The 27,966-nt window shown below is 33.5% G+C and overlaps 2 protein-coding genes across 3 annotated transcripts; one reads left to right on the plus strand and one right to left on the minus strand.

Annotated features, from left to right (window-relative positions):
- The first annotated feature begins 5,058 nt into the window (after positions 1 to 5,058).
- LOC110817254 (putative linoleate 9S-lipoxygenase 5) lies at positions 5,059 to 9,676 on the plus strand. Of its 2 annotated transcripts, none has more exons than XM_088213435.1 (10): positions 5,059 to 5,290; positions 5,550 to 5,873; positions 6,019 to 6,308; positions 6,643 to 6,874; positions 7,007 to 7,348; positions 7,461 to 7,546; positions 7,631 to 7,738; positions 7,828 to 8,132; positions 8,212 to 8,475; positions 8,790 to 9,676. In XM_088213435.1, the coding sequence occupies exons 2-10, from the start codon at positions 5,690 to 5,692 to the stop codon at positions 9,541 to 9,543; spliced, it is 2,565 nt and encodes an 854-aa protein (XP_088069561.1). In that variant the 5' UTR covers positions 5,059 to 5,290; positions 5,550 to 5,689; the 3' UTR covers positions 9,544 to 9,676. The 2 variants fall into 2 exon arrangements, with proteins under 2 accessions (XP_088069561.1, XP_088069562.1); XM_088213436.1 differs by having other exon boundaries at positions 5,622 to 5,873.
- Positions 9,677 to 11,225: 1,549 nt separating this feature from the next.
- Positions 11,226 to 26,981, minus strand: LOC110817275 (copper ion binding protein). The gene is made up of 4 exons (XM_022045734.2): positions 26,817 to 26,981; positions 25,738 to 25,857; positions 24,891 to 24,929; positions 11,226 to 11,669 (listed from the first exon to the last, which is right to left on the minus strand). Exons 2-4 carry the CDS (start codon positions 25,837 to 25,839, stop codon positions 11,460 to 11,462), a joined length of 351 nt encoding a protein of 116 aa, XP_021901426.1. The 5' UTR covers positions 25,840 to 25,857; positions 26,817 to 26,981; the 3' UTR covers positions 11,226 to 11,459.
- Between the last annotated feature and the right edge of the window lie 985 nt (positions 26,982 to 27,966).

Consider the following 27,966-nt stretch of genomic DNA (forward strand, 5'->3'; position numbering starts at 1 on the left):
AAAATTAAATTAGAATTATTAGCTTCAACAAGCTAACATATAATGAGTTTAGGGTGTGAAATTTTATCTTGTGAGTGTTGTAAAATTTATGTTATTTCCATCAATAAATTTTCGAGTATTTGTTTGATTATAAATTCATTTTCTAGGAAATTATAACGAAATTAAATTGCCAACATTTGGTATCATAGCGTAAAATTTGATCATTATGGCTTCTAGTTCGACAACATGAGTCCAAATTCAACAAGTTTAATGGTTATGGAAGCACTTAATGGAGCTATGTTTGAGAAACAATGGTTATGAAAAAATTCTAAATAATAGTCTTGTTGAAAAGGAAAAGTGGTCAGCAGCAGGATTACAAGACTTGGTTTCGTTATATGAGAATGTTTTATTTTTAATTTGTCAATTTGTGGAGTTGTCGATCCTAAAAAAAAATATTTTATGCCAAAATAGCAAAAAAGGTTTGGAATATTTTTCTCAAAATATATTAAAGTGCAGATCCAATCAAACGAACATGACTACATGGATTAAAAAGACAGTTCGAGTTAATGGAGCAAAGAAAAGATGAAAGTATTTGTGATTATTTTTCATGAATGGAGAAGTTAGTAAATGAGATGAAAAATAATGGAGATCAAATAAATGAAAGAGATGTCATGGAGAAGATCTTATGTATGTTGTTTAATCGATTTGAGTACGCATTGACAGCCATTGAAGAGTCCAAACACTTGGACACCATGACCCATAATGATTTACAAGCTTTATTAAACTCAACGAGAGATGTGGATGAATGAAAGGTCTCTAAGCACAATGGAACAAACTTTAATAGCTAAAGTAAATTTAAAGGATGAGAAAGCAACACATGGACTGTAGAATAAAAAAAGCTCATATTTCAAAGGTAGGGGAAGAGGAAATTTCAAAACAACTTCAAGACAAAGAGCAACAAAGAATGAATCTTCTCAAGGTAAGTCTCGCATCCAAAATAAATGCAAAAAATATGGTCACTATCAATTAGAATATAAATCACATATTCAATCATAATTGTAAAATATATTGTTATATAATAGAGAGTGTCATGCAAAGAGATCAGAATATAGAGAAAATCAGGCCGAGGTAGCCCAAAATGATAGTGTAGAGACTTTATTGATGGTAGCTCATGATAGTAATGGAAGTAATAATAGTTAGTGGTTATTAGACTCTGGTTGTAGCAATTACCTGAGTGAAAATAAGACAGTATTCTCTAAATTAGATGAATCGTTTCGCTCTTCGGTGAAATTAGGCGACAATCACGAAGTCCCAATTTTAAGGAAAGGGAGAATTGTTATTAAACTAAACAATTGGTCTGCATATCATATTTTTAAAGTTTATTATGCTCCTATTATCTGTCAAAATCTATTAAACGTAGGATAACTAGCAGAAAAAGGTTATAACTTGTGTTTCAATAAATACAGGTGTACTGTAAGTGACACAAAGAAAGAAATGATTCTGAAGACAAAGATGTCATCAAATTATTTATTTCTAAAACAGATTAATTATGGTAATGCTTCTCATTGTAATTTTGTGATTGTTGATGATAATTGGATATGGCATATACGGTTTAGTCACTTGAATTTTGGGAGCACCAAATTTCTTGAAATAAGGAGTGGGTTTCAACCTTACTAATTATTCAAGTTCACGACTAATGAACATTGTGTCTTGGGAAAGAAGCACATAGATCCATTTCTTATAAAGTAGGCATGGAGAGCCAAAAGCCCACTTAAGCTTGTGCATTTAGACATATGCTACATGGATGTTTCTTCTCATGGAGGTAATAAGTACTTCATTACTTTCATTGATGATTTTAGTAGAAAGACATTGATATATTTTTTGAAACATAAATAAGATGCATGTGGAGAAGTTAAGAAATTTGTGACATATACTGAAAGACAAAATGGTTATTCTCTTAAAACTTTACGAACTGATAGAGGCATATAATATATTGTTTATGATGACTTCTTAAGAAAACATGGAATTAAACATCAGTTAATGGCTAGGTACACTCCTTAACAAAACGAAGTGGCAGAAAGAAAAAATAGAACTATTATGGACATGGTGAGAAGCATGATGCATTATAAAAAGATACCTAAGAGTTTTTGGGCAGAACTTGTTGCTTGTGGAGTTTATATTTTAAACAGACGTCCTGTTAAAAGTGTTCGTGATAAAACACCTCAAGAAGTATGGAGCAGACAAAAGCCTAATTTAAGCCATATTAGGGTGTTTGGTCATATCACTTATTCATATGTACCAGATGATTTAAGGAAGAAACTTGATGACAAAGTGGACAAATGCATCTTCATTAGTTACAGCATGGAAAAGAGGGCTATAAGCTGTATAATCCAGAGACCTAAAAGGTAATCATTAGACGTGATGTTACTTTTGATGAAGATGGAGAATAAAAAATGGTCCGAAGAAGAAAAGAGATCATTATTAGTTCTAGTGTTCATAAACAACAAAAAAAAAACAAGTAATCACACTAGTCAATATTGGTAATAAGTTTAAGATCTATTTTGTCCTTTATTATAACGAGTACATTAAAACATTGATCAGCGCAATTGAATGAAAGAAGAAAGAAATTTTTTTTATGTCATTCATTAGTAAGTTATAATTGACATGAAACGTAATTAGTTATCTATTGGGATTTTATAGTTAAACTATATCTTAAGTTTAACCCAGAGAAACAATGACAGTATAAGATATTACATTATTTTTTAGTAAGTTCTTAACAGTAATTGTACACTTCATGTTATCCGCTAATTAAAGAGTATTGCTGGATACTAACTTTGATTATTAAATTGGTTTGACTAATTTACTACCAGTTTAGTATTGAACTTATAAGATTGCACACTTACAAGTATTCTACCATTTACTAAATAAATTAATTATTTTAATTATTTAATAATTGAATTAGATAATTTAATTTAGTCAAATAAATAAATTTTTTAATTTAAATAGAATATTATTATATTTTTTACTAGTACAGAAGATATAATTAATATTATAGACAAATTTAATTTTTTAATTTTAGAATTAGAAAATTAATATTTATATTTTTTTATTATTATATTATTAATGTAATAATATAATATTTGTGCCTAATATAATAATGAAGATTATTGTAAAATCTAATTTGGAATTAAATTTATTTATAAAATATTTTATTGATAAAATAAAATTAATAATAATAAAAGGTAGCCGGACAATTAGGTTATAAATCTAATTGTGCTGCCACCATTAAATATATATATATATATATATAGGGGGGGCTGAAAAAAAAAGTAAGAAAATGCTGGTAAAAAGTGGCAGCTGCACATCCGCAGGCATTAGACAAAAGAAGCAGCCTGCACATCCTGGTAAAAAAAGGTAGCCACACATCTGCAAACACTGGCAAAAAGGCCACAAGTGGTGGTAAAAGACAGTCGCATGTGTTGCTAAAAAAGGCAGTCGCATGTGCTGGTAAAAAGATAGCCACAGATGTTGCTAAAATATAGTCGCACGTTAAAACAAGAAAAAAATTTAGGCAATTTTGTTCTTTCAATTTGTTAAAATTTTGTGAGTAAATCTTAACACAAATATCATTTGATTTGTTTGCGTGTTCCACTGATCAAAGAGTTTATTAACAAATGTCAATCTTTGCGTGGATACGCACAGAATATTCGTATTTTTGAAAAAATTTAATTTGAGAATCCACTACCATATATGTTTTAAATTTAATCTTTAACATGGAATGTAACTTTCAAGATACAAATAGATTATATTAAATTATTTTATTTCTTCTGCTGCATGTTGTGAACACATTACGATTTACATGCAACAGCTCGATGGTTTCTGCTCTGATGTACGGCTGCTTGGATTTGACAATTAGTGCAGCGGTATTTCCTTTTGCATTTTGGCTTTACACACAATCTAAGGTTTCTAGATGGCATCTTCGTCTTTTGCCGAGTATGATTTAGAAAAGTTTGATAATGGAACAAATTTAAGTCTATAAAAGATTAAAATGAAATTTTATAAGATTTATAGAAGGTAATTAAGTAGAAATTTCCAAAAGGAATGCAAGAAATTGACAAGTCAAACTTAAAAGAGAGAGTTTTGAGTGTTATTTTTATGAGTGTAATTGATAATATTCTGCGTGGAATTGGTATCAGCAGTGTCCAAAAAATTAAACGAGTTGTACTCTAAAAAATTGCTAACAAACTGTATTTCTTTAAAGAAAATGTTATATAATTTGAGAATGAATAAATATACGCTCATTAAGGAAAATCTTGATAAATTTAATTTAATTATAATATATCTTAATAATATAAATATAAAAATTGATCATGAGGATCGTATTTTAGTTGTATTATAATTCTCACATGAAACTTTAGATGAATTTTTAAATATTAATTCACTAATTAACTTTAATTAATTAAGTAAAAGTTCATTTTCTTTTTTTTTAAGTTAAATATGAGCTCAAACTTCATGTATTTAGAGTTTTGATAAGCTTTAGTTCTTCTCTCAAAACTAATTTGGAGTGTTTACAATTTTTTTTAATAATTTATCCTTACTTTTATCTAACATTTTATATTTTTCACAAAAAATTAATTGGTCAATACTTATGACCTTAGAAAAGTTTTATATTCTAAAAGATTATAAAACTTAGTTTAAAATTTTTGTTGGATATATTATGAAATTTACAGCATTAAAAAAAAAAATTCATTGCTAAGATATCATCAATGAGAGATTTATAAAGATCAATTTATTAATTTCTTTTTTCTTTGTTAATTTTTATTTTTTAACATTAAAAGAAATAAAAGGGGAGTTTATCATGAACATTTATAATTTAATTGGGAAACGATATTAATAAAAATATATTATGTTTTATGAAATTTTAAAGTTTAATAAAACATTTATAATTTAAATTTTCTTCTTTAAATTTTAAAATTGGCTTTTTGTGTTTTCTTAATTGAAAAATACAAAAGTTTTTTTTTTATTTATTTTTTAAAAGAAATTTTTAAACTAAATTATGATAGCCAGTTAAACACTCCTCTAAAAGTCTTCAACCACAATAATGGCGTGAGAGCTTTTTCTAATTTGAAAAGTTTCTGTCTAAGGAAACAAGGGAAAACCAGTGAAAAAATGGAGTGCATCAGAGCTCGGAACTTGGCAGCAATGGCGGTAACCACTTTCCTTAGATGGATGCATTCCAGGAGCGGACTAAAAGGCGAACAAAGACATCTGATTAAGTCGAAGGAGAAGCAGTCTAAATTAGCTCGATAAGGTAACTCTCTCTCTTTATCTCTTTATCCTTTTTGCTGGTTTATGTCGTAAGAAAGTTAATCCCCAAAAGATTTTGATTGTTATCTAATTTCATCCCAATGTTTATGTAGAACAGGAAAACAGAATTTTAGGTTTCCAAAATAGTTTATGTGCGCTCATTGATCTTTTACAGATAAAGGAAAGTTGTGTTTGAACAGAAAAGGAAACTTTTAACCGTTATTCATTAAGTTTCCGAAATTGAAAAAAGCTTATCAATATAGGTCGGCGCCTGCTGGTGTCTGGTGTGCTCTATAAATACTTCACTGCTTCTCTTCTCCTTTCGACCATCACAGATACGAACAACTACTCAAGCTTTCAACTTAATTAATTAATCCGAAGAGAGTGATATTCATTCAGAGCTATGTCGACGCAAACAACAGAGGCGATCGTGGGGAAGAAGATCCAGGGCACCGTCGTTTTGATGAAGAAGAATGTAGCTGAGGTCGCCGACTTGGGTGCATTGGTGAGTGACGATATTCACGAGCTGTTTCGCAACCGAGTCTCTCTTCAACTCGTCAGTGCCCAAAACAGTGACTCAGCAGCTGGTGAGTGGCTTTCGCCTTTTAAATTTCTCTTTGCTCCATGTGGAGTTTTGATTTTTCTCTGTGATTTGTTTAATTTGGTTGTCTATGGTCTCGCTAAAAGGCAACACATGAGCTTAATGGTTCCTGATTTTATGTGCTAATGCAGCAAATGAGTTGAAAGGAAAATTAGGAAAGAAAGCATTTCTGGAAAACTGGATTGGTACGACAACTCTTCTAGTCGCAAATGAATCTGCATATAAGGTCACCTTTGATTGGGATGAAGATATCGGAATTCCTGGAGCATTCTTAATATGCAATGCCCATAACAATGAGTTCTATCTCAAGAGTCTTACACTTGAAGATGTTCCTGGTGAAGGACGGATGCATTTTGTTTGCAATTCGTGGATTTATCCTACTACTGATAATGAGAAATATCGCATTTTCTTCATTAATAAGGTAACTTGTTTGACATTAGTTCTACACAAGTTTCAATGTTGCTTCCAACAGACATCTACTGAAGTTTCAATTCTACTTTTCCTCTTTTTCTTAGTCAATAGGTCTATTAGGATTATTTGATTAGTAAACATGCTTGATTAATTATTCAACTAAAACTAATATGTTTTCTCTTAAAAAAGAACTAAAATCTTGAGTGTCAGTTTTTAAGTAAAATTTCCTATTAGATCTGGCGTAAAATAAATCATTTGATTGCAATAGTTTTATGAAATCAAACTATCTACTCTTTAATGTTTGTTAAAGCAAAATAACGTCTTATGCTTTTGTTTTTGCACAGACATACCTCCCAAACCGGACCCCATTGCCATTGCGCAAGTATAGAGAAGAAGAATTGACGAATTTGAGAGGAGATGGGAAAAAGGAACTAAAGGAAAGAGATAGAGTGTATGATTATGACTACTATAATGATTTGGGAGAACCTGCAAAAAGTCCTCGACCAATTCTTGGAGGATCGACTAAGTATCCTTATCCTCGAAGAGGAAGGACAGGTCGACCACGATCAGAAATAGGTTAGATACTCAAATTATATACTTTTTATTCGCTTGGTTTACATGATAAATTTGTCTTTTACCGATAAGACAAAACAAATATATGTATAAAATATTTTCGTAAGTGTTAATATTATTTTCTCACTGTAACAGATCCTAAGAGCGAAAGCAGAATACCACTTATAAAGAGTTTAGACATCTATGTTCCAAGAGATGAGAAATTTAATCATTTGAAGATGTCTGATTTCTTTGCCTATGCATTTAAATCTATAGTTCACTTTATCAAACCAGAGATCAAAGCTTTATTCAAGAAGAACATTAATGAGTTCAACTCTTTGGAAGATATCATGAAACTTTACGGAGAAGGAAGCAGTTTGTCCCACAGTTCTCTTCTTGATCATATAAGGGAAAACATCCCGCTTGAGACGTTAAAAGAAATCTTGCGAACAGATGGTGAAAGCCACTTCAATTTTCCACTGCCTCAAGTCATTAAAGGTAGGAAGATGTTTGACCTCCTTCAACTAGTACAAAATGCAAAATATCAATTCAATATTCTATTCTTTTCGTGGTTTGTAAACTTGATTGATCTTAATTTGAAAATAAACAGAGGATAAGTCGGCATGGAGAACAGATGAAGAATTTGCAAGGGAAATGTTAGCTGGAGTAAATCCTGTAGTTATTTGCCTGCTTCAGGTAAATTTAAAGTATTTCTAGTGGTTTAATGTTTTTATAATTTTTTTTTTTTGGAAAGTTTAATTTGGTGGAAATTGATTGTAGGAATTTCCTCCCACGAGCAAGCTAGACCCTAAGCTATATGGTGATCAAAGTAGCTCAATTGACAAAAGCCACATTGAGAAGAACTTAGATGGACTCAGTACAGAAGAGGTGATAACTTTAAAATTTATGATGAACTTATATCTTATAATGCAAATCATTCTACGGGTGAATTATTATTAGTTTTTCCTGTTAAACAGGCATTGGAGCAGAAGAGGCTATTCATTTTAGATCACCACGATCATTTGATGCCATGTTTGAGGAAAATAAATACCACTTCCACGAAGACATATGCATCTAGGACACTCCTCTTCTTGAAGGATGACGAGACCTTAAAGCCACTAGCTATTGAGTTAAGCTTGCCTCATCCCGAGGAAGATCAACTTGGTGCTATTAGTAAAGTACTCACACCAGCTGAAAATGATGTTGAAGGCTCAATGTGGCAGTTGGCAAAAGCCTATGTTTCTGTTAATGACGCTGGCTATCATCAACTCATCAGTCACTGGTATGTTCTACAACCGGCAAAAATAAATTCAAATTTATGATTTCATTTTTATTGATAAACATCCCACTTGTCGTCCCAGGTTGCACACTCATGCGGTGATTGAGCCATTTATTATTGCAACAAATAGACAGTTGAGCGTGCTTCACCCTATCCACAAACTTCTTTATCCTCACTTTCGCGACACAATGACTATCAATGCACTTTCTAGGCAAGCCCTCCTTAATGCTGACGGACTCTTTGAGGCTACAGTTTTTCCCGCCAAATATTCCATGGAAATGTCATCTTTTCTTTATAAGAAATGGGTTTTTACTGATCAAGCACTCCCTGAAGATCTCAAGAAGAGGTAACTATCATATTTAATCATGCATCTAAACTTAATTACTCACTCATCCAATCGTTAAATCTTATTGTTATTAAAGCTTATGGGTCTTAGAATATGTAACTATAACTGTAGACAACCCTTCCCTTCATTAGAAAACTATCTTAACATGATAAATAACTTAGAATTGTTTGAAGACATGTTTGACTTAAGGAGAAACCTTGCTTAAACATGCTATTTACATTATATTATTAGTTCCCTCAAGAGATAAATTAAAACTCATAACTGTGATGTTGATCTTATGATAATGTAATTAACATAGTTTGTGCTTTATACAGAGGAATGGCTATTGATGATCTAAACTCACCACATGGTGTAAGTTTATTGATAAAAGATTATCCATATGCTGTTGACGGGCTTGAGATATGGTCAGCTATCAAAATGTGGGTAAAAGATTACTGTAACTTCTATTACAAAAGTAATGAAATAATTCAAGAGGATGTGGAACTCCAAACATGGTGGAAGGAGGTTCGAGAGGAAGGTCATGGTGATAAGAAAGATGAGTCATGGTGGCCTAAATTGCATACTTGTGACGAGTTGGTGAATATTTGCACCATTATTATATGGGTGGCATCTGCACTTCATGCAGCTATAAACTTTGGACAATACCCGTATGCAGCATACCTCCCTAACCGCCCTACCATAAGCCGTAGATTCATGCCAGAGAAAGGGACTCCTGAATATGATGAACTCCTGTCTAACCCAGAAAAAGTTTTCTTGAGAACCATCACTTCCCACTTGCAAACAGTTATTGGCATGTCACTTCTCGAAATTTTGTCAAGACATTCCTCGGATGAGATTTATTTGGGACAAAGAGACACACCAGAATGGACATCAGATGTAGAAACCTTGGAGGCATTTAAGAAGTTTGGAAATAAGTTAGCGGAGATTGAAGAAAAAATAGTAGAGAGAAACAATGACAAGGAGTCGAAGAATCGTATTGGTCCAGTGAATATGCCATATACTTTGCTCTATCCTACCGGTGAAATCGGGCTTATTGGCAAGGGAATTCCAAATAGTATCTCAATTTAAACATTCTTTAAATTTGTGATGTACATTTTCTTCTTTTTTTTTCAGTTTTTTTTTTTACCACTTTAAGCTTAGTGCTTGCAACATTACATGTTTATATTTGACAAATACTAATAACAATTTTAGTTAATATCTACTACAAGCAAGTCATGTGCAATTACAATCTTAAAACTAACAAAACTATGCAAGTCTACTCTTTAATACACTCATTCAAGTTCCCATTTAATTGCATAAAATTTACGAGCATACTATTCTCAACATAAAGGTACAACATTCTCATATATATATATATATGTATAATTATAAAACCAAACAACTTAATATTAAAAAATATAAGCGTAAATCATATTAGAAAAATTTAGTATAAACATATATATAGTAATAATTCATAACTAAAATAATATAATTCATACATATTCACATCAAAACAATCTATTTTAAGTTAATAGTTACAGTTTTTACATATTATATATTTATATAGATTCATATTTATCTAGTTCTGATACTAAATACATATAATTTTATTTTTGAATAAAATCTAAGATTTGAGATAATTAGAATGATATTTATACTTGAAAACTGATTTTATTCGTATTAATTTATTAAAAAATTAGAATATGTAATTACGTAAAGATGAATATTTTTATAGTAATATTTTTAACTATGTTAAGTTAGTTTTCGTCTCTTAATCGATATATTTGATTGATGTAAAAATTAAAAAAAAATTTATTTACAAGTACTATTTATTTTCTAATTAAATTACAAAAGTGTGACATTGACATTCATTCATAAAAAAATTTATAAAATTATTGAATTAGAATTTTTACAAACCATAATAAGAATGGATTAAATACATTGAAAGGAAAATGATAGGGGTTCAAATTTTGTATTGGAAGTCCTGCATTTGATCCTCTAATTAAAATCAACTTGGATATTCTCTCAAATACTTGCTCATATTACATCATGCTAAAAGACCATTTAGTCTCTCTAATCATTCAGGCTCATCAGGGTTTACATGTCTTATGGGAAATAGTGAAATCATATGCTAAAAATATAGGTGCATGAATATCACTTCCCTTGATAGAAAACCCCTTTGGTAAATGAGGAAAACCATGTATTCAATATCACATTTTCTAGCCAACATATTGTGCAACTTATAAACCAACACCTTATTTTATCACTTCCAATAAAATGGTAAGAAACAAGAACTTAGCAAAATAAATAATTTCTTCAGTTGCAAAATGTTTAGAAAATACATGATATTGTCATACTCTAATTTTATCCCATCTAAATAAAAATCTATTGTGAAGAAATAAATTTATAGTTATTGTGATTATTATTATTATTATAAAAGAAGAAACAAGAAATAGGAAAAATAGAAAATGAAAAGGAAAGAAGGAAAATGAAAAGGGTGATAGCTCAAAAAGGAAAAAAAAAAAAATTAACCAGCATTTTAATAGGTCAATTCCATTCAAAAAGAAGCCGAGAACGTGAAACCCTTAAAAAAAAGAACAATGCCACTACCAACGAATCAGCAGCCCTAACATTAAGATTTTTAAGGTCAAGCTCTATCCTTCACATTTAGCATTTTAACAATGCATTGACATAACCATATTACGGCCCACCTCGAAATGCAAGAGCCTCATGTTGACATCGACAATCCCATCTTTTAAAACTCAAAAGTATTAAGTCACATAAACATAACTGAATTTTTTATTAAAAGAGCCTCAGAGTAGTCTGAAAATCACTTCAAAACTTAAATCTTGTATCTAACAAGGATATATATATCTGAAGAAAGGAAACCAGCAGTGCTCAATGTAGAAGTTCTCATTATTCCTAGCTAACCAGGAGAGCAAATTGTGTAATAACTAGTGACCATTCAGGCATTTTCCTTTGCCTATATCCAAGTAAATTAACTTTCAGTCATGGACTTCTTCTGGTTTTTTCTTTCCACTAGATTTGAGATACCATCCCAGAGCACCAAGGACAGTAACAGCACCAGCTACAACTGCATAGTTACGGCTCTTATCGGTTGACATTCTTGATGATGACGATGAGGAGCTACCCGGCTTGGCATCATTTAAGGACCCACCTGTAACTTCAGCTGCTTTTTCTTCCGGTTTAGGACCCTGTAGACAATAAAACAATTCAGCAAAATTTCAGGGATAAGCACAGAAAGTAATAACCAATGATGTTAGTCACAAAGAAACTAAAACACAAATTTCATGTCAATTTGTTGAATAGATAAGTGTCACATGATATCGCATTTTTAACTAGCAAATGGTGGCTGACAACTGAATCAGTTCACTAGTCACATATTTTGAAACACAGCATCATGCATTACCCCAATCTCTGCTCAAAGTCAAAATCAACTTACTTGGGGCCTCCTCTTCCGTCATTCAAAATTTGGCCAGTTAAAAAGTGTCGTAACACATGAGCCACACAATTCCAGACAAAATGTGAAGTGGGACCATATAGCTTACTTTTCAATCAAATTACTATAGGATTATTATACTTTTCGTAGGTTCACTAATTTAATTGAGGTTCTTACTTAGTTATTTTTTTCACATATCAAAAGAAGTACTATTAATAGAAGGAAAACATTACAAGATTAGATGATAAGACATCCCCTAAAGGTCTTCTTTGTAAAGAGGAGCCAAACCTAATCAAGAGAAGAAAAAAACAATACAAATTGGCACCCCAATTCCTTTATAACAAAGATAAAAGAAATGTCTCCAAAACACAATTCATCTTAGCTCCTAAGGAAGGCAAGAATGTCACTCTATCCGAAAGTAATTGAAGTGCAAAGTAATGATCCATGAAGATCCCGTCATTTCACTCCAGCCATAGAACCCAAAGCCCAGCAAAAAATGGCACCTCTCTAGAGATTCCTTCCTTCGTTTTTCACCTCACCCTGTTATAAAGGAACATAAAAGCTTTCTAGAGAGGGAGGGGAACCCACACGAAGGCAAATGTATCAAAAAGTTTTGTCCAATGCTTCCAAGCTATATGGGACTCACTCCTTCTAAAGTACATGAGGCATAGATTAAGTGAAAGAGTACAGTTGAGTCAGCAAACTTGCAACATATTGCTAGTGGTAAATTTGCTGAGCAGCAGTGTTAGGCAAAAAGCCTTTACCTTTGAAGAAACTTTCACCTTCCACAGATTACCGGAGAGAATGTTCATTTTGACTACTAGGTTACAAGTAGGATGGCTAAAAAGGATTTACAGGTATAAATACCCGATGAGTCCAGGGGCCAAATTCTGTTGTCCACCTTGGGAGAAATGTTGTGGGACTCAAGTATGGTAAACAAGGGAAAACATGAACGGATCACAATAATTTAGATTTGTAAAGAAATGTATATTACATGAGCTATGTCCATCCAAATGATTAAGTATGAAAAAAAAATGAATAGGGGCATTGTGGCTAATGAAAATTAATAAATGTCAAGGAAAATAAGTGGTCAATGGGCAACTATTCATCTATCCTCCCAAAACAAGATTCATGAGTCATCCCCCACCTTAAAAAAAAAAAGGAAAGAATCATCCCCCACCTAAAACAGTTAGAAAGAATTAAAAAAAGACCATAGAGCTGAGATATCTAACTTTCCAGGGGCTCTTGTACATAACCGAATTCCTAGCAATAGATCCACTTTTATGCATACCATAAATATTCTTGATCACTCTACGCTAAAGAGATTGAGATTCCTGCAGAAATATGCCAAAATCATTTAGTCAATACTGACAAATTTATAGAGCCAAATTCCCAACTACCATCCTGCTTAGCAAGACAATGCACATCCATCTCACTAAGTGATCACTCGAGGCTTCACCCCTCCCAAACCACAAAAATCTCCTCCTAATTACCTTAAAGTTCTCTACCACACCATTAGGCATTGTAAACGAGGACAGATGGTAAAAAGGAATACTAGATAAGCAAGCCTGAATCAGATCGACTCTACCACCTAAAGAAAACAACCCACTTTTCCTATAGTCAAGCCGCCTAAAAACAAAGGAACTCCTAAATAAGTAGCAGGGCAAAGACAACCTATTGCACCCAATAGCCTCAGCCATATCACCAACTTCTGGGTCACTCACATTAATCCTTCTTAAGGTTAACAAAAAGATCACAAATATACTAGAAGTATTAATAGGATTAAGAAAGAGAAATTACAATGGCAAAGGATAAGATATCCTCCTAGAACCTTTCATAGAAATGCTCTGATACAAAGATTAATTACAAAATAAAGAGACATTCTGCACCCAAAGGACCATGAAATTCTTCACCCTCAATTTTGTTACGGACAGTGATGGAAGTATCTGAAACTTTCCATTAGCCGTTTCCCATAGGAGGCAAGAAACATCAATTTTTCCCATAAAGTTTCAATTGGATAAAGATCAATCTTAAAAAATCCGATGATTTCTCTTCAACCTAAACCTGCAAACAGAGCACCTTGACACAAAGAGTTAGCTTTTGTCCTCACCAATACACCACCAATATTCGAGTTTGTGAAACACTCCAGAGAGGAAGGTGTTATCCAATTTAAGCTAAATATATCGAGTAACCTTATCCACAATTTCCAAGCCATATTAAAGAGTAAGTTATTATGTATTTCCCCTCTCGCAAATATTTGGAGAAAGAGCTCGATCAGGCCTACAAATCTGCAACACCTTAATGTTTAATTGATTTAGAATAACGGTCCATGCAAACACCTTTTTCAGAGGAAACCGTAACCTACCAGAATGGCTTGGTGAAAGGGCTGGGATAACAGCAAGTTATTGTTATTTGCAAGTGTATGTGTCTGAGGATTCTAATGTTCATAACCTGCTATCCCATTGTTGGGATGTTTGGAAAGGTTCCAATAGTCTCGATAGCATAAGGAGATATGCTCAAAATCTGCACAATAGTGAGAATATTATTGAAGGTGGGAACAGTGTCACCCCCATTAATCCCCAAAAGAAAGATAACAGGGTTATCAACGAAAGAAGATGGCAAACCTCCACTTTATCCTCCTCAATACAAAGACCTTTGACCAAACCTCTCCTTAGAACCCATTCTATCCTCCTCAACCACCATCATCAAAAGGAATGCAAAGAGAGGACCAACCCTAAAAAATTGAAACCAGGTTGGAGGTTTACCATTAACAGTAATTGCAAAAGACATGATGGATAAGCACCGCCCATATACCTCCTCCAACTTGTTCAAAACCATTTCTAGCCATATCTTGTATTAGAAAAAAAAAAGAAAAAAACAAAACTAATTGACTCTAACATAGGCCTTCTTGACATCCAACTTAAAACCAGCCCAATATATTTAGACCTATTAATAGCCCCCACTACTTCATTCACAATAAGAGAAGCATCAAGAATCTACCATCCTCCAAACCCCCTCCCCAGGCCCCCTCAATAGAGACACTCTAATTGATAGATATAGCCCTTCGAAAGCCTAACTCAATCTTAAAAGAGAGCACCTTTATAATGATCTTATATACACTAGTCACGAAGGTCTAGGACGAAGATCAATATTTTTTAGACCAGTCCTTTTTGGGCACCAAGTTAATGAAGGTGGAGTTCGTACATCTTCCCACAATCCCATTAAGATAGAATTCCTCACACCCTCATCAAATCAATTGTCACCCAATCCCAAGTACACCTAGAAGAAGGAAATATAGAAACCATTTGGCCGAAGAGCCTTGTCAATACAGACGTCCCACCCGCCTTTCTTCACCTCTTCCTTAAGGAAACGATTCTCCAACCAATTAGCACTATCCTCCCTAATAGGACTCCAATTAATACCCAAATAAAAGGTCAATCACTATTCTCCTCATTATTCAATGTTCTATAAAAGTCTGCAATCCCGTGCCCATGTCACTGAGATCATGCATAAAAACACCATTTCCAGTTCCTTCATAAAACTCTTCCATCTTCTCCCATTATAAACCCTCTAAAAGAGGCCCAAGTTAGCACATCTTCATCCTTAATCCATTTAATTCTAGGAATGACTTAATTCTACCAAGTTGACCTCAGAAATGGTATTAGGTGCAACCAACCTATCCAAATAAGAGGTCTCCACTAGCAACTCTTTCTTCAAGGTGTCTGAATCCCAAAAACCTCTTCATTTTGTGCCTTAAGTTTAGCTTCAAGGAATTGAATCTGTAGAAGTATTAGGAATAAATTATATTTACTGTTACTGCTTTCTGTTATTTATTTTTGTTAGACAACCAGGCACCATAACAGAATGCTAGCTATCATTTAGTAGGGAAGGTTATTAATTTGTTCTTTCCTTCTGTTTTGCCTATAAATTGAGACACAAATCATTAATGTAATAAGATGAAAAAAGGGAAGATTTTTCCTACTCTCAAAATCTTCATGGTATCAGAGCTTACCTGATCCAAATTCTTCAGCATCCCTCTTGCATTCAATAGGCAATGGATGAACAGACTTCTTCTCCGCCCTAAGTCCTTTCGGGCTTCTATCTTCCGGTGTCTGAAAGCCATACTCTCATTGATCCGACTCCTTCTTTCGTTACTGGCCATCGACTAAATGGCAATAACTATCTACAATGGTCGTCCTTGGTGTTACTGTTCATCCGAGGGAATGGCCGGAATGAATACCTCACTGGAGAGCTCTCACCACCTCTGGCGAATGATCCAAATGCTCGGGCATAGAAAGTAGAGAACAATCTTATTATATCTTGGTTGGTGAACTCAATGACCACCGAGATTGAAGAAAATTTTCTCCTTTATGAGACTGCGCACGATATCTAGGTCGCAACTTGTGAGTTTTACTCCACTCGTGACAATACTTCTGCCATCTTCGAAGTCGAAGCAAGTCTTCACGACTTGCGCCAAGGAGAAAAGACGGTAACTCAATATTACAATTTCCTAATCCGAAAATGGCAGCAGCTTGACGCTTTTGAGGAACATGCTTGGAGCTGTCCCGAGGATGCCAGGAGATTCCGAAACATCGTGGAACAGAAACAAATATTCAAATTCCTTTTCGGACTGAACAAATACCTCGACAAGGTAAGAGGATGCATTCTTGGAACCAAACCTCTCCCGAACATTAAAGAGGTGTTCTCTGAGGTGCGACGCGAAGAAAGTAGGAAGAAGGTGATGATGGGTAAATCGCAACTCAGCCCTAACCTTATTGAAAGCAGTTCTCTCTCACCCGAGACTGGTGTAGCTCTCACAAGCCAGGTGACTGAGCGTAAGGGACGGCCATGGTGCGAATACTGTAAAAGACCTGGGCACGTTCGTGGAAGATGCTGGAAGCTTCACGGGAAGCCAGCTGAAAAGAAGACACCAAAGCAGGAGACTCATCGGGGCAATTTTGTCTCAACTGAGGAGGAATCAGCTACAACCGTTCCTATAGAAAGTCCTCTATTTAGTCTTGAACAGATCAGCCTCCTCCAGAAAATGTTTTCTCCCAATATGGTTCTTGGTAATGCTTCCACAGCTCACAAAGGTAATTTTTCTAATCTCTCAACTTATTCCTCTAAAAAGGGCATGTAGATTATTGACTCGGGTACTTCCGACCATATGATCGAGGATATCTCACTATTTAAGGAGTACAGTAAGTGCAGAGGTAGATTCTCAGTTAAAATTGCTGATGACTCCAGTTCCCAAGTCGAAGGAATAAGAATAATCGCACTGTCACCCAAGTTAATTTTGTATTATGTGCTATACGTTCCAAATTTAGATTGCAATCTCCTGTCAATAAGTAAACTATCACAGGACTTGAATTGTGTAGCTACATTTAACTCTAAACTGTGTGAATTGCAGGACTTGAACTCGGGAAAGACGATTGGCAATGCTAGTATGAATTCGGGTCTTTATCTACTACAAGCTGACAACTCTTCTCTTAGTAGACAAACTCATCATACAGTACGTACAAATTCTGAATCTGTAAATAATTTAAATAGGGAAGCTCCATCATGTTATGGCATTACCGTTTAAGACATCCTAATTTCTTGTATTTGAAAAAACTATTTCTTACTTTATTTCGAAATAAAAATCCAATTTACTTTCAATACGAAGTATGTCAACTATCCAAACATATTCGAACTTCATTTTCCAGTTTAGTTTATAAACCCACAGAATCTTTTTCATTAATCCATAGTGATGTATGGGGTCCCTCTCCGGTTACTAATATCACCGGGACAAAGTAGTTTATATCTTTTGTTGATGACCACACTAAAATCACTTGGATCTTTCTCATGAAAAAAAAAATCTGAAATTGACCAAATTTTTCAAAAATTTCACACTATGATTCAAAATCAATTTCACACTAAAATTCAAATATTGAGATCAAACAATGGGTGTGAATACTTTGAAACCACTTTGAGACAATATTTTTCTGACCATGGCATTATTCATTAAAATTCCTATGTTAATACCCCACAACAAAATGGCATAACCGAACAAAAAAATAAACACATTCTTGAAGTAGCCCGATCAATCATGCTCACTACCCACATTCCAAAATTTCTTTGGGGAGAGGATGTTCTCACTGCTGCATACTTGATAAACCGCATGCCCTCCTGAACTCTCGCATTTCGAACACCCTATGATACACTCTTAAAGGTCTTTCCACAATCTAATATCCTTCATACCCTTCACTACAAAGTTTTCGATTGTTCAGTATATGTCCATGTTCATACTCACTTCAAGGGTAAACTTGACCCAATGACCATTAAATGTGTTTTTGTTGAATATTCACCAAATAAAAAAGAATACAAATGTTTTTGTCTCAGGATTCGTCGTTTCTACAACACTATGGATGTTACTTTATTTGAAAAACAGTCATTCTATCCCACTACTGATATTCAAGGGAATAGTATTAATCAGGAATATCAAATATGGGATATAAGTACACCACCTCTCACCTCTCTTCCCCACACTATTCCCGAGTCCTCAAATTTTTCTGAAACCAATATCAAAGAGTTTGAACCTGAACCTGTACCTACAACTATTAACAAAGAGTTACGTGTCTATAATAGGAGAAACAAAACTCCTGTTGATGAAGATTCTGAACCAACTACACATTGCCATGAGTCTATTCCAATTCCGAGCAATAAGGACACATCAGGTAATGAGTTTTCAGACACAATTTCTGATACTGTTACCATTACAGACTATGATATTGAGTTACCTATTGTCTTGCGGAAAAGAACTCGATCTTGTACTAGACACCCTATACAGGATTATGTTTCATTTAGCAACCTGTCTTCAAAGTATCATGCATATGTAAGTAAGCTTGAAGGCAGTTCCACTGAACCTAAAACAATTCATGAAGCCCTTGCACTACCAGAGTGGAGAGGTGCTATTCAAGAAGAGATAAAGGCTCTAGAAAAGAATAAGACTTGGGAACTGACAGAACTTCCACTTGAAAACCATAAAGTAGGGTGCAAATGGGTATTCACTACAAAACACAATCCTGATGGAAGTGTGAATCGGTACAAAACTGTCTAGTGGCTAAAAGCTTCAATCAGTCCTACGGGATAGACTATCAGGAAACATTTGCCCCAGTGGCTAAGCACAACACTATTCGGGTATTACTCTCTCTTGTTTCTAATCTTAATTGGTCTCTCTGTCAACTTGATGTAAAGAATGTATTTCTCAATGGTGATTTAGAAGAAGAGATATATATGGAAGTCCCTCGAGCCTTGAGACCACATATGAATCTCACAAAGTGTGCAAACTTAGAAAGACACTTTATGGTTTAAAACAATCTCCGAGAGTTTGGTTTGACAGATTCATCAAAGCTATCAAACATATGGGCTATAAGCAGTGTCAATCTGATCATACTTTATTTGTCAAGAATAGTGCCTCTGGTAAGAAAACGATCCCAATTGTTTATGTTGATGATATTATTTTAACAGGTGATAACATAGAGGAAATTCAGAAACTTAAAATTTTTCTTGCCACGGAGTTTGAGATAAAAATCTTGGAGCACTCAGGTATTTTCTGATAATGGAATTTGCTCATTCTAAAAATGGAATATATGTGTTACAACGGAAATATTTTCTTGACCTACTGAAAGAAACAGGGATACTTGGGTGTAAACCAGCAAAAACACCCATGGAAACGACTACAAAAGTTGGATTTAAAACCAATGGCAAGCCAGTTGATAAAGAAAGATATCAGAAATTTGTGGTCAAACTTATTTATCTCGCTCATATTAGACCTGATATCAGTTTTACTGTTAGTACTGCAAGTCAGTTTATGAATCAACTTACTGATGATCATATGAATATAGTGTATCGGATCCTAAAATACCTTAAGAAGACTACAGGACAAGGACTATTTTTCTAAAAAACAATAAACAGAAATATTGAAATCTACACAGATGCCGATTGGGCGGGTTCTGTAACTGACAACATCTGGGCACTGTACTTATATTTGGGAAAACTTATTCACTTGGCGGAGCAAGAAACAATCTGTTCTGTCACGAAGTAATGCAGAAGCTGAACTTCGGTCACTTGCTCATAGAATATGTGAGGGGGTTTGGTTAAAAAGGATTCTAATGGAAATAAAATTCTTGGTTACTACTCTCATGAAAGTATGATGCGACAATCAATTAATAATCAGCATATCTAAAAATCCTGTACATCATGATCGAACTAAACACGTGGAGATAGATCGGCACTTCATCAGAGAGAAGATTGAATATCAAACTATTACAATACTCCATATTCCTACTAGTCAGCAAACTGCAGATATTTTAACAAAAACACTTCTCAAAAAACCCTTCAACGAATTGATATCCAATCTAGGCTTACTCAACATTTATGTAACCTATATTGAGGGGAAGTGTAGAAATATTAAGAATAACTTATATTTACTGCTACTGCTTTCTGTTATTTATTCTTGTTAAACAATCAGGCACAATAACAGAATGATAGCTGTCATTTAGTAAGGAAGGTTGTTAATTTGTTTTTTCCTTCTGTTTTGTCTATAAAATGAGGCACAAATCATTGATGTAATAAGATGAAAAAAGGAAAGATTTTTCCTACTCTCAAAATCTTCAGAAGCTTTCTCAATATGTAAACCCCTCCAACCTTCAATCTTGACATCCAGCCAACACTGCTTCATATTGTTGCAAAAATAATATGAAATAGGACAAGGAAGTAGAACCCTAATTCAAACACTGGGAAAATTGTGGGAAGATAATATAAAACAGGATAGGGGAAAACCTCTCGAGCAAGTTAGGAAAACCATCCTCCAAGCTATTGGACACTAAAAAATAATTGATGTGGGGAGAAACCATTCTACCCCCATTAAAAAACCAAGTAAATTGTGTGTTCGACAATGAAAGGTCTCTTAGCTCATGATCCTGTATGAAAGTGTTGAAACCTCTAATAGTGGAAGTAACCCTAGACACACCTAGGATTCCCAAATCTCAGTCTGAACTGGACTGATTAGACAGAACCAGATCAAACATAGTTAATCACCCTTAATCCTATAAAGGATGGAATGAAAACCCAAACATTTAAAAAAATATCAGCCTCCAAAATGGGTTGCAATTGCAGCCACAAAAATTAACCATGTTTCAACCAGAAAATGACCTCCAACGCAGTCCATCTCATTTTCAACCCAGGCCCACAAATTGGCAGATGAAGCCTGAATCCTAAAATCAAACCTTGGCGCCACTTCAGCTTCTTCTTCTTCTTCCTTCACTCCACCGCCAGCCTCCAGCTTCTTCTTCAGCTTCTTTGGCAGGTTCAAGACTTCAACCTCCAGCCTCCACCGCCACCAGCAACATCTTCAGACTTCAGCAACACTTCTCCTTTAGTTCATCTTTGGCAATAGAAGAAAAATAGGTGGGTGTTTGTAAAAACATCTGATTCATGAGAATGTTTGTGTAATAATTAAAGCATATTTAACATGCAACTCAATAATTATAAGTTGCTAGTGTATATGAGTCTGTGTGTTTATAAACATAAATTATATATCTTCAAGGCTGGTGGATAGAGATATCTATACATATATGCCAAAAGTCAAGGCTAATTAATAGTAATTGTGAACATCCACTTTAATTTGAAGTGTGGTATTATGGGTATCTCAGTCCACATCGTCCAGACCGAACTGGTCCAGTCTTCAGTCCACATGTTTCCCGTAATTCAGTTTTAGCTTTCAATCCTAGATGAATACTCCTAAACCCATCTATTTTGTCACAAGAAAAACTACAAGCATTAGAAGTCACCCCAAAAATACACCAGAAAGGGTTAAAGAAACCAGAGACAAGAGAGTTCCTCTAAAAAGAAAGAGGAAAGTTGCGGTCATACACACAAGTAACAATGCCCTTTACCCCTAAAATTAGATTCTTTTTTATTTAGTATGCTAGATGTAATAGGGTGTCAAAATACCCTGTAAATATATAGGTGATAGTCTATTGTCTTTCACATTACTTGTTAATAAGATTAAACTGGTATTCTCTCATTGAATAAATCCTTAACAACCAGATGATTGAGCTTAGGACAATCTTTGGATTATAATTGTATCTTAGATCCTAGGCTTGTGAATTTTTCCTTTTCTTTTGTTGTTTTCTATTCTAATGTTTTGTGCTACATCAAATAGATGTCACAGTACTCGTGTATCTTCTTGTCATAGAGGAATCACAGTGATGCAGAATGAGTTATGTCTAAATAGATTTGAAATTTTAATTCTATTAAATGTAAAACTATTATACTATTTAGGAGTCTATTATTATAGTTTTAGTAATTTTAAGATTTTACTCTTCTTTAGTATTTAGTTTTCGTATTTATTTTAACATTGCTTATTTGTACGAGAATTAGTGTTCCTAATCTTTTTAATATTAGTATTTCTAATTTGTTCGAAGCAGTACTCTTGTACTAGTATTTGTATTTCCTAATCTACCTGAGAAAGACATGCTTAGCACTCTACAAATATGATTGTTACCACTTGAGAAGAGCACTCAAGTATTCAATAATATATTTTGAGATTCTCTCAATTCTCTTATCGTGAGATACAATCAAATGTTTAAGCATGATATTTAAGACTTCTTAAATGTGACGTCTACGAAATCCTAGGTTTAATGTTTAGGTTCTTTCTCCCAAATCCTTAATTGGACAAATTAACCCTATTTGTCTTACATCAATTTCATATCTGAACTAAAAGAATCCTACACCCAACCTCTCAAAATCCTAACCCCAAACCAATCATGGAAAAAACCAAAACAGAAAATCACACCTCCCCCCCCAAAACAAAAGAAAAAAAAAACCTAAGCATTCGCATATTTACAAACCATAGCCTATTGTCAAAAGAAATATAAGAAACTTGTCATTCATGAACTATGTTGCAAAAATCTTGTTTGATCCACAGTTAAATGGGTCAATCTTTATATGCATTTGCATCCCTGACCATATAGATTAACTTCGATGGATAATCCGAGCATTTTGGTAACTCAACAAAGTCTTGTTTTTATTCGTATAGTACTTACAATGATCCAATCTTGTTGAATAAAGTTTCTTTGGTGTTCACACATATTTTTCTAGGCCAACCTTCGTTTTATGATCGAAATGTTCAGTATGATGAGACTACTAACGCTTATCATTTTATATTCGACATAAAGGATGTAATCTTAAAGTCTCTAACCATAAAAGAGATGAATAAATATAAATATCCAAAGCCACTTACAGCCAACAAAGAAGATAAAGAGGGCCCTTTCAAAGTTGAGAAACGAGAAGAAATATCATGTCTCCCTAAGATTAAAGATCTTATGGTTATTCAAGATGTTTCATTGCAATAGAAAGTTCTATGGAAGTTTAATGTAAGGAGAAATCTATGCCAAATTTTTTTTTGAAATATCAAACAAGAAATATTATTCACAAAGATACCATGGGGGTACCGCCCATGTACAAAGTATATATTACAATTCTATTAAGTAGTCCATGACCCAACCAAAATTATCCTAATCTTTGATGTCATGACTTAACAAAATAGAACCAAAAGTATAAATCCACTTATCTTTAATTTAGGAGAAACCTACGCCAATAACTGGGTCTAAAAATATTTAGTACAAGGATGAAATTGAAGTGTAAATTTGTCAACATGTTGATTTCATCCTACTATCAGGGTTTCGCACCCTTATACAATTACATATTTCTATCATATTTGCTATTAAAGAAAATGACCACATGTAAAGTTCGTTAAATTTTCATAAGGAAACTCGAAGATCAAGCTTTTATATCATTTGCCACTTCAAACTTGTGGATGAGTTTTCTCCAACAAAAAAAAATGATGCAAAATGATTGATACCTAAATAGATTAGAAATTTTAATTCTTTTAAATGTAACACTATTATATGTACTACTATAATTTTAGTGACTTTAGCATTTTATTATTTCTAATATTTAATTTTTCTATTTGCTCTAATAATTTTCTATTTGTATTATGATTAGTATTGCTAATCTTTTTTAATATTAGTATTCCTATTTTGTTAGAAGTAGTATTTCTATTTTGGTACTTCCTAATCTGATTGGGAAAAACCTAATTAGCACTCTATAAATATGACCATAACCTCTTGAGAGGAGCATTCAAGTATTCAACAATATATTTTCAGATTTTTTCAATTTTCTAGTTATATGATGCAATCAAATTCTTAAACATGATACTTAAGACTTCTTAAAAAGTGATGTCTAGAAACTCTATATGTGATATATAGGTTTTTCATCCCCAAATCCTTGATTAGATAAATCAACCGTATTTGTCCTACATCAAACAGACACAAAAAGCTAGCCACATAAACATGTTTTTTTACAGAAGTTAACAACTATGGGAGAAGAATTAAGTAAATAATCCATCATTTTCTAAAGCACAAGAACCACCAACTTCATACATGTCACCTAGGTAAATCTTTGGAACAACCACATTTTGTTTCAAAACTACCATAACCAAATTACACACGCTTGAGAGAAAATTGCCAACTAAGTAAAAGAAAAACCATTGATACATGAGGACTAACTTACACACGCAAGGGAGAAAGTTGCCAAGTAGGTACAAGAAAAACCATTGATGCATGAGGACTAAATTCAAAAAAGTCACTTCCAAGCACTCAAATAAGGAGTTTGGCTAAATCCTGTCTAATTCTACAAGCTCTTGTATGCATTGATATGCATGTGCATCCATGCTTTTGCCATCTTATTCTCACTATTAGAGTTCTCAACTAACTTAAGTGAAATCACAGAACAGTTTCCTTACAATAGTTGAAAATCATGAAATCCACACATCAGGAGATAAGAGTGAAAATGTTTTAAGGTTAATGACTAAATTATGTATTAGGAACTAAAGCATAACAAAAATATATACTGTTGCAGCTTGTCTCACCTTGCGTGCAAGCTTCTCCAGTTTCTCTTGCTCAATTTTCTGAAATATAATTTTTTATTAAAACAACATTAGAAAAAATAGATAGGTACCATAGAATACAAGAATTTTATACAGCAAACTTTAACTAAAGCTGTTGCATGGTCTCAAAGGCTAATACAAGCAAAACCTAATTGTTTATGAGTAATAGTAACTATTAATAGAGAACAGGGCGGTGACAATTAAGAACCATTGATTAGCTTCAAGAAAGAGTTGGTCATGTTCATTGCATTCATAATTGTCTTCAGATTTTATATAATCATGCATATCTGAAATCACAAGCATTTGGGCCTAATGCTGGGAGAAAGTAAGAACCCCCAGAGTAGAAACTTGTGCAATTCATCCATTGATTAATAGCCTTGTATCAGGAATTAATGAAGAATAAAAGAAAAACGAAATTCAGTACAAGTTTATACTATTATATTTCCAGGAAAAATTGAAACAACAGTAACTTGAACCAGGTTTTATAGTAAGCTCAAACCATCAAGTTCCATGAAGTGATTAAATTGTTACATGTTGCACCTGATAAACACCTCCAAATCACCAATCTTTAGCTCCAGCTTTATTTTAAACAATGTTCAAAAATGTATTTTCACTAGAGCATGCAAAAAAAATGAAAATCAATAGAACTGACTTGATTGGATAGCAAAACTCACAAAGTAAGTATTCTTAAAAAGATAGACGGTCAAATCATTAGATGTCAAAAGAAGGCAAGAACCAAGAGAATAATTAGAAAGATAAATTGAAGAACAAATAAATAGAAGAAAAAAAATGTCCTTTAATCTGACGCCAACATAAGAATCTACACTACCTTGATGTACACATTTTCAGCAGCCTTTTCCTCCTCGCTAAGTATTTTGCCACTGCTTGACAACCTTCGAGACACATACCTTGCAGCTATTTTTGCTGCCATGCTGGTTGATTGTAAATCCTGTAAATAAATACAAAATAACAAACACAAAGAAGCATAATTAATTGGTCCCCTAATATCTCAAATCTCAAATTCGTCCATAACATGCTTATTTAAATTATATGACATACAGGAGAAAATTTGATTCATTATTATGCTTATTTCCTTGGAAGGCCCAAGTTGTTAGAAAGAATACCTTACTTTTTTACCTAAATAGTAAACATATTGGGATAAAATTTTGTGTTAAATGACAACAGAGAGTGTCATCGTGAATCCATCTCAGATTGATCCCAGCAAATCACAGCTCACCATACATGGAGAACCCATCAAATTCTATGGCAACTGAGGCTGTATTCCTACTTCCTAGAGATAACGAAAAACATATAAGAGATATGTTCCTTGAAATTTAAAGTGACGCAGTGATCAACTTCAAACAAACCGTATACAAATCCACCACCGAAAGCGTCCAAGAACAAAAATGAGAATTATCTTCATCAGCTTCAACAAGCGGCCAACTACTAAATCTCACAAGAATCAACTTAGAGAGAGCAAAGACGGTCCGATTCAAATCCCACCTCCGCCTTTTCATTTGTTCCCGTTTCTTCCATTTTACTCGTAAAAGCCAAACACATCCTAGCAATAAAATAACTATGCCTGTATCCCAATTAAATATCCAGATTCTGTGAAATAATGAAGCGGATAAAGAAACCCAACAAAAAAAACACAAAAATGATGCAGTGTTTAGTTTTGGGGTTTGAGAGGAGCTGAAGAAGGAAAACATCAAAATCCCCATTCATCCATGCATCCTCAAATAAACAACAATGAACTAATAAGAAAAACGAATGTTGCTAAACAAACCAATCCGACGAGCAAAAATTCATCGCCTCATTAATAGCATCTAGATCATAGTAAACAAGTCCCAAAACAAGAAAAGAGAACTCTAAAATAGGAGCCGGAAAGATTCCGAAAAACATACTTACCAATCGAGTAAAGAGATACAGGAGGGGTGAGAGAGAGAGAGAGAAGCGATTTGGAAATGGAGAAGTCGGGAAGGGTGGGCTCTGCTGATTGCGGGTGTTCAGGGCTGTTTGGGTGCAAAGGAACTAGGGAGAAACAAATGGAGAGACTGAAGGCTAAAATGACAATTCCGTCGCTATATTATTTATTTTTGTTGAATTTTGTTTTTCTACTTCAATTTTGTGTGAAACTAATTTTTATATTTTAAAAAAATTTCACTTTAATTTCTCTCTATTTTTATCTGCTAATGTTGTTAATTTAATATTACATACTAAATTTATTTATATTAGACAATTTTTAATTAGTCTAATTAAAAGTTAAATATCACATGATATCTAATATAATACTAAAATAATTTATATAGGAACTCGTTTAGATTGATTTAAAAAAATTAATTATTAAAAAATTATTTTTTCTTCAACATAAATCGACTTCTTAAATCTTCTATGACTTTTTTCTCTTTATTCCATCTCTCTCTCTCTCTCTTTCTCTTTTCTTCACTCTACTATAACTATTAACTCGTGGTTCTTCTATGGTGTGCGCAGGAAAGAATCCTTATGCTCTAAAGAGAGTAACCTCGACATCAAAACCCCTTTCAATATGGAAGTTATCAGTTTTGCAATTTTGTCATTGTCTCCGTCATTATTTTCGATAGTCTGTTGAGCTCTATTACTCACCTTATCCAATACTACCTATTTAAAGCTTCAAGCCACTAATAAAATTTGGCGACTCACCAAGACTTCCCAGAGGTGTTGGCGCCCTCTTTTGAAGCTGTCCAACTGTTAAGAAACTAAACAGTTGCCATGGTTGATAAATTATGTACCCAAATAGTTACATGGTTAGTAAGAATTCTCATATCCAAATAATTATAATAGTTGATAAGAATTTCATGTACCATGTCATATTTATAAATATTAGTTGTAAATCAAATCCAATATATGTAATCTTTTGGAAATGAATCTCAAATATATTTATTTTGTCTATTTTGATCTCTATCTCTCTCTTCTCTCTTTCATCTCTTTTCTCTCTATATATTTCTCTCTCTAAAACTAGTCTCTCTCTTTAAAATACTCTCTCTTTCTCATCTATGTATTCTCTCTCTCTTTCTCTCTC

This window comes from Carica papaya, chromosome 2 (genome assembly GCF_054855325.1).
Source record: "Carica papaya isolate Zhongbai chromosome 2, ASM5485532v1, whole genome shotgun sequence".
Lineage (NCBI taxonomy): Eukaryota > Viridiplantae > Streptophyta > Magnoliopsida > Brassicales > Caricaceae > Carica > Carica papaya.

What these genes read in the sequence shown, in the direction of transcription:
- LOC110817254 (XM_088213435.1), top strand. Translation starts at nt 5,690, where the DNA reads ATGTCGACGCAAACAACAGAGGCGATCGTGGGGAAGAAGATCCAGGGC. An exon ending in GCATTTTCTTCATTAATAAG is followed by an intron (nt 6,309 to 6,642) that starts GTAACTTGTTTG and finishes GTTTTTGCACAG; the next exon opens with ACATACCTCCCAAACCGGAC. An exon ending in TCGACCACGATCAGAAATAG is followed by an intron (nt 6,875 to 7,006) that starts GTTAGATACTCA and finishes TCACTGTAACAG; the next exon opens with ATCCTAAGAGCGAAAGCAGA.
- LOC110817275 (XM_022045734.2), bottom strand. Translation starts at nt 25,839, where the DNA reads ATGGCAGCAAAAATAGCTGCAAGGTATGTGTCTCGAAGGTTGTCAAGC. An exon ending in CTGAAAATGTGTACATCAAG is followed by an intron (nt 24,930 to 25,737) that starts GTAGTGTAGATT and finishes ATTATATTTCAG; the next exon opens with AAAATTGAGCAAGAGAAACT. An exon ending in TGGAGAAGCTTGCACGCAAG is followed by an intron (nt 11,670 to 24,890) that starts GTGAGACAAGCT and finishes TATTGTCTACAG; the next exon opens with GGTCCTAAACCGGAAGAAAA.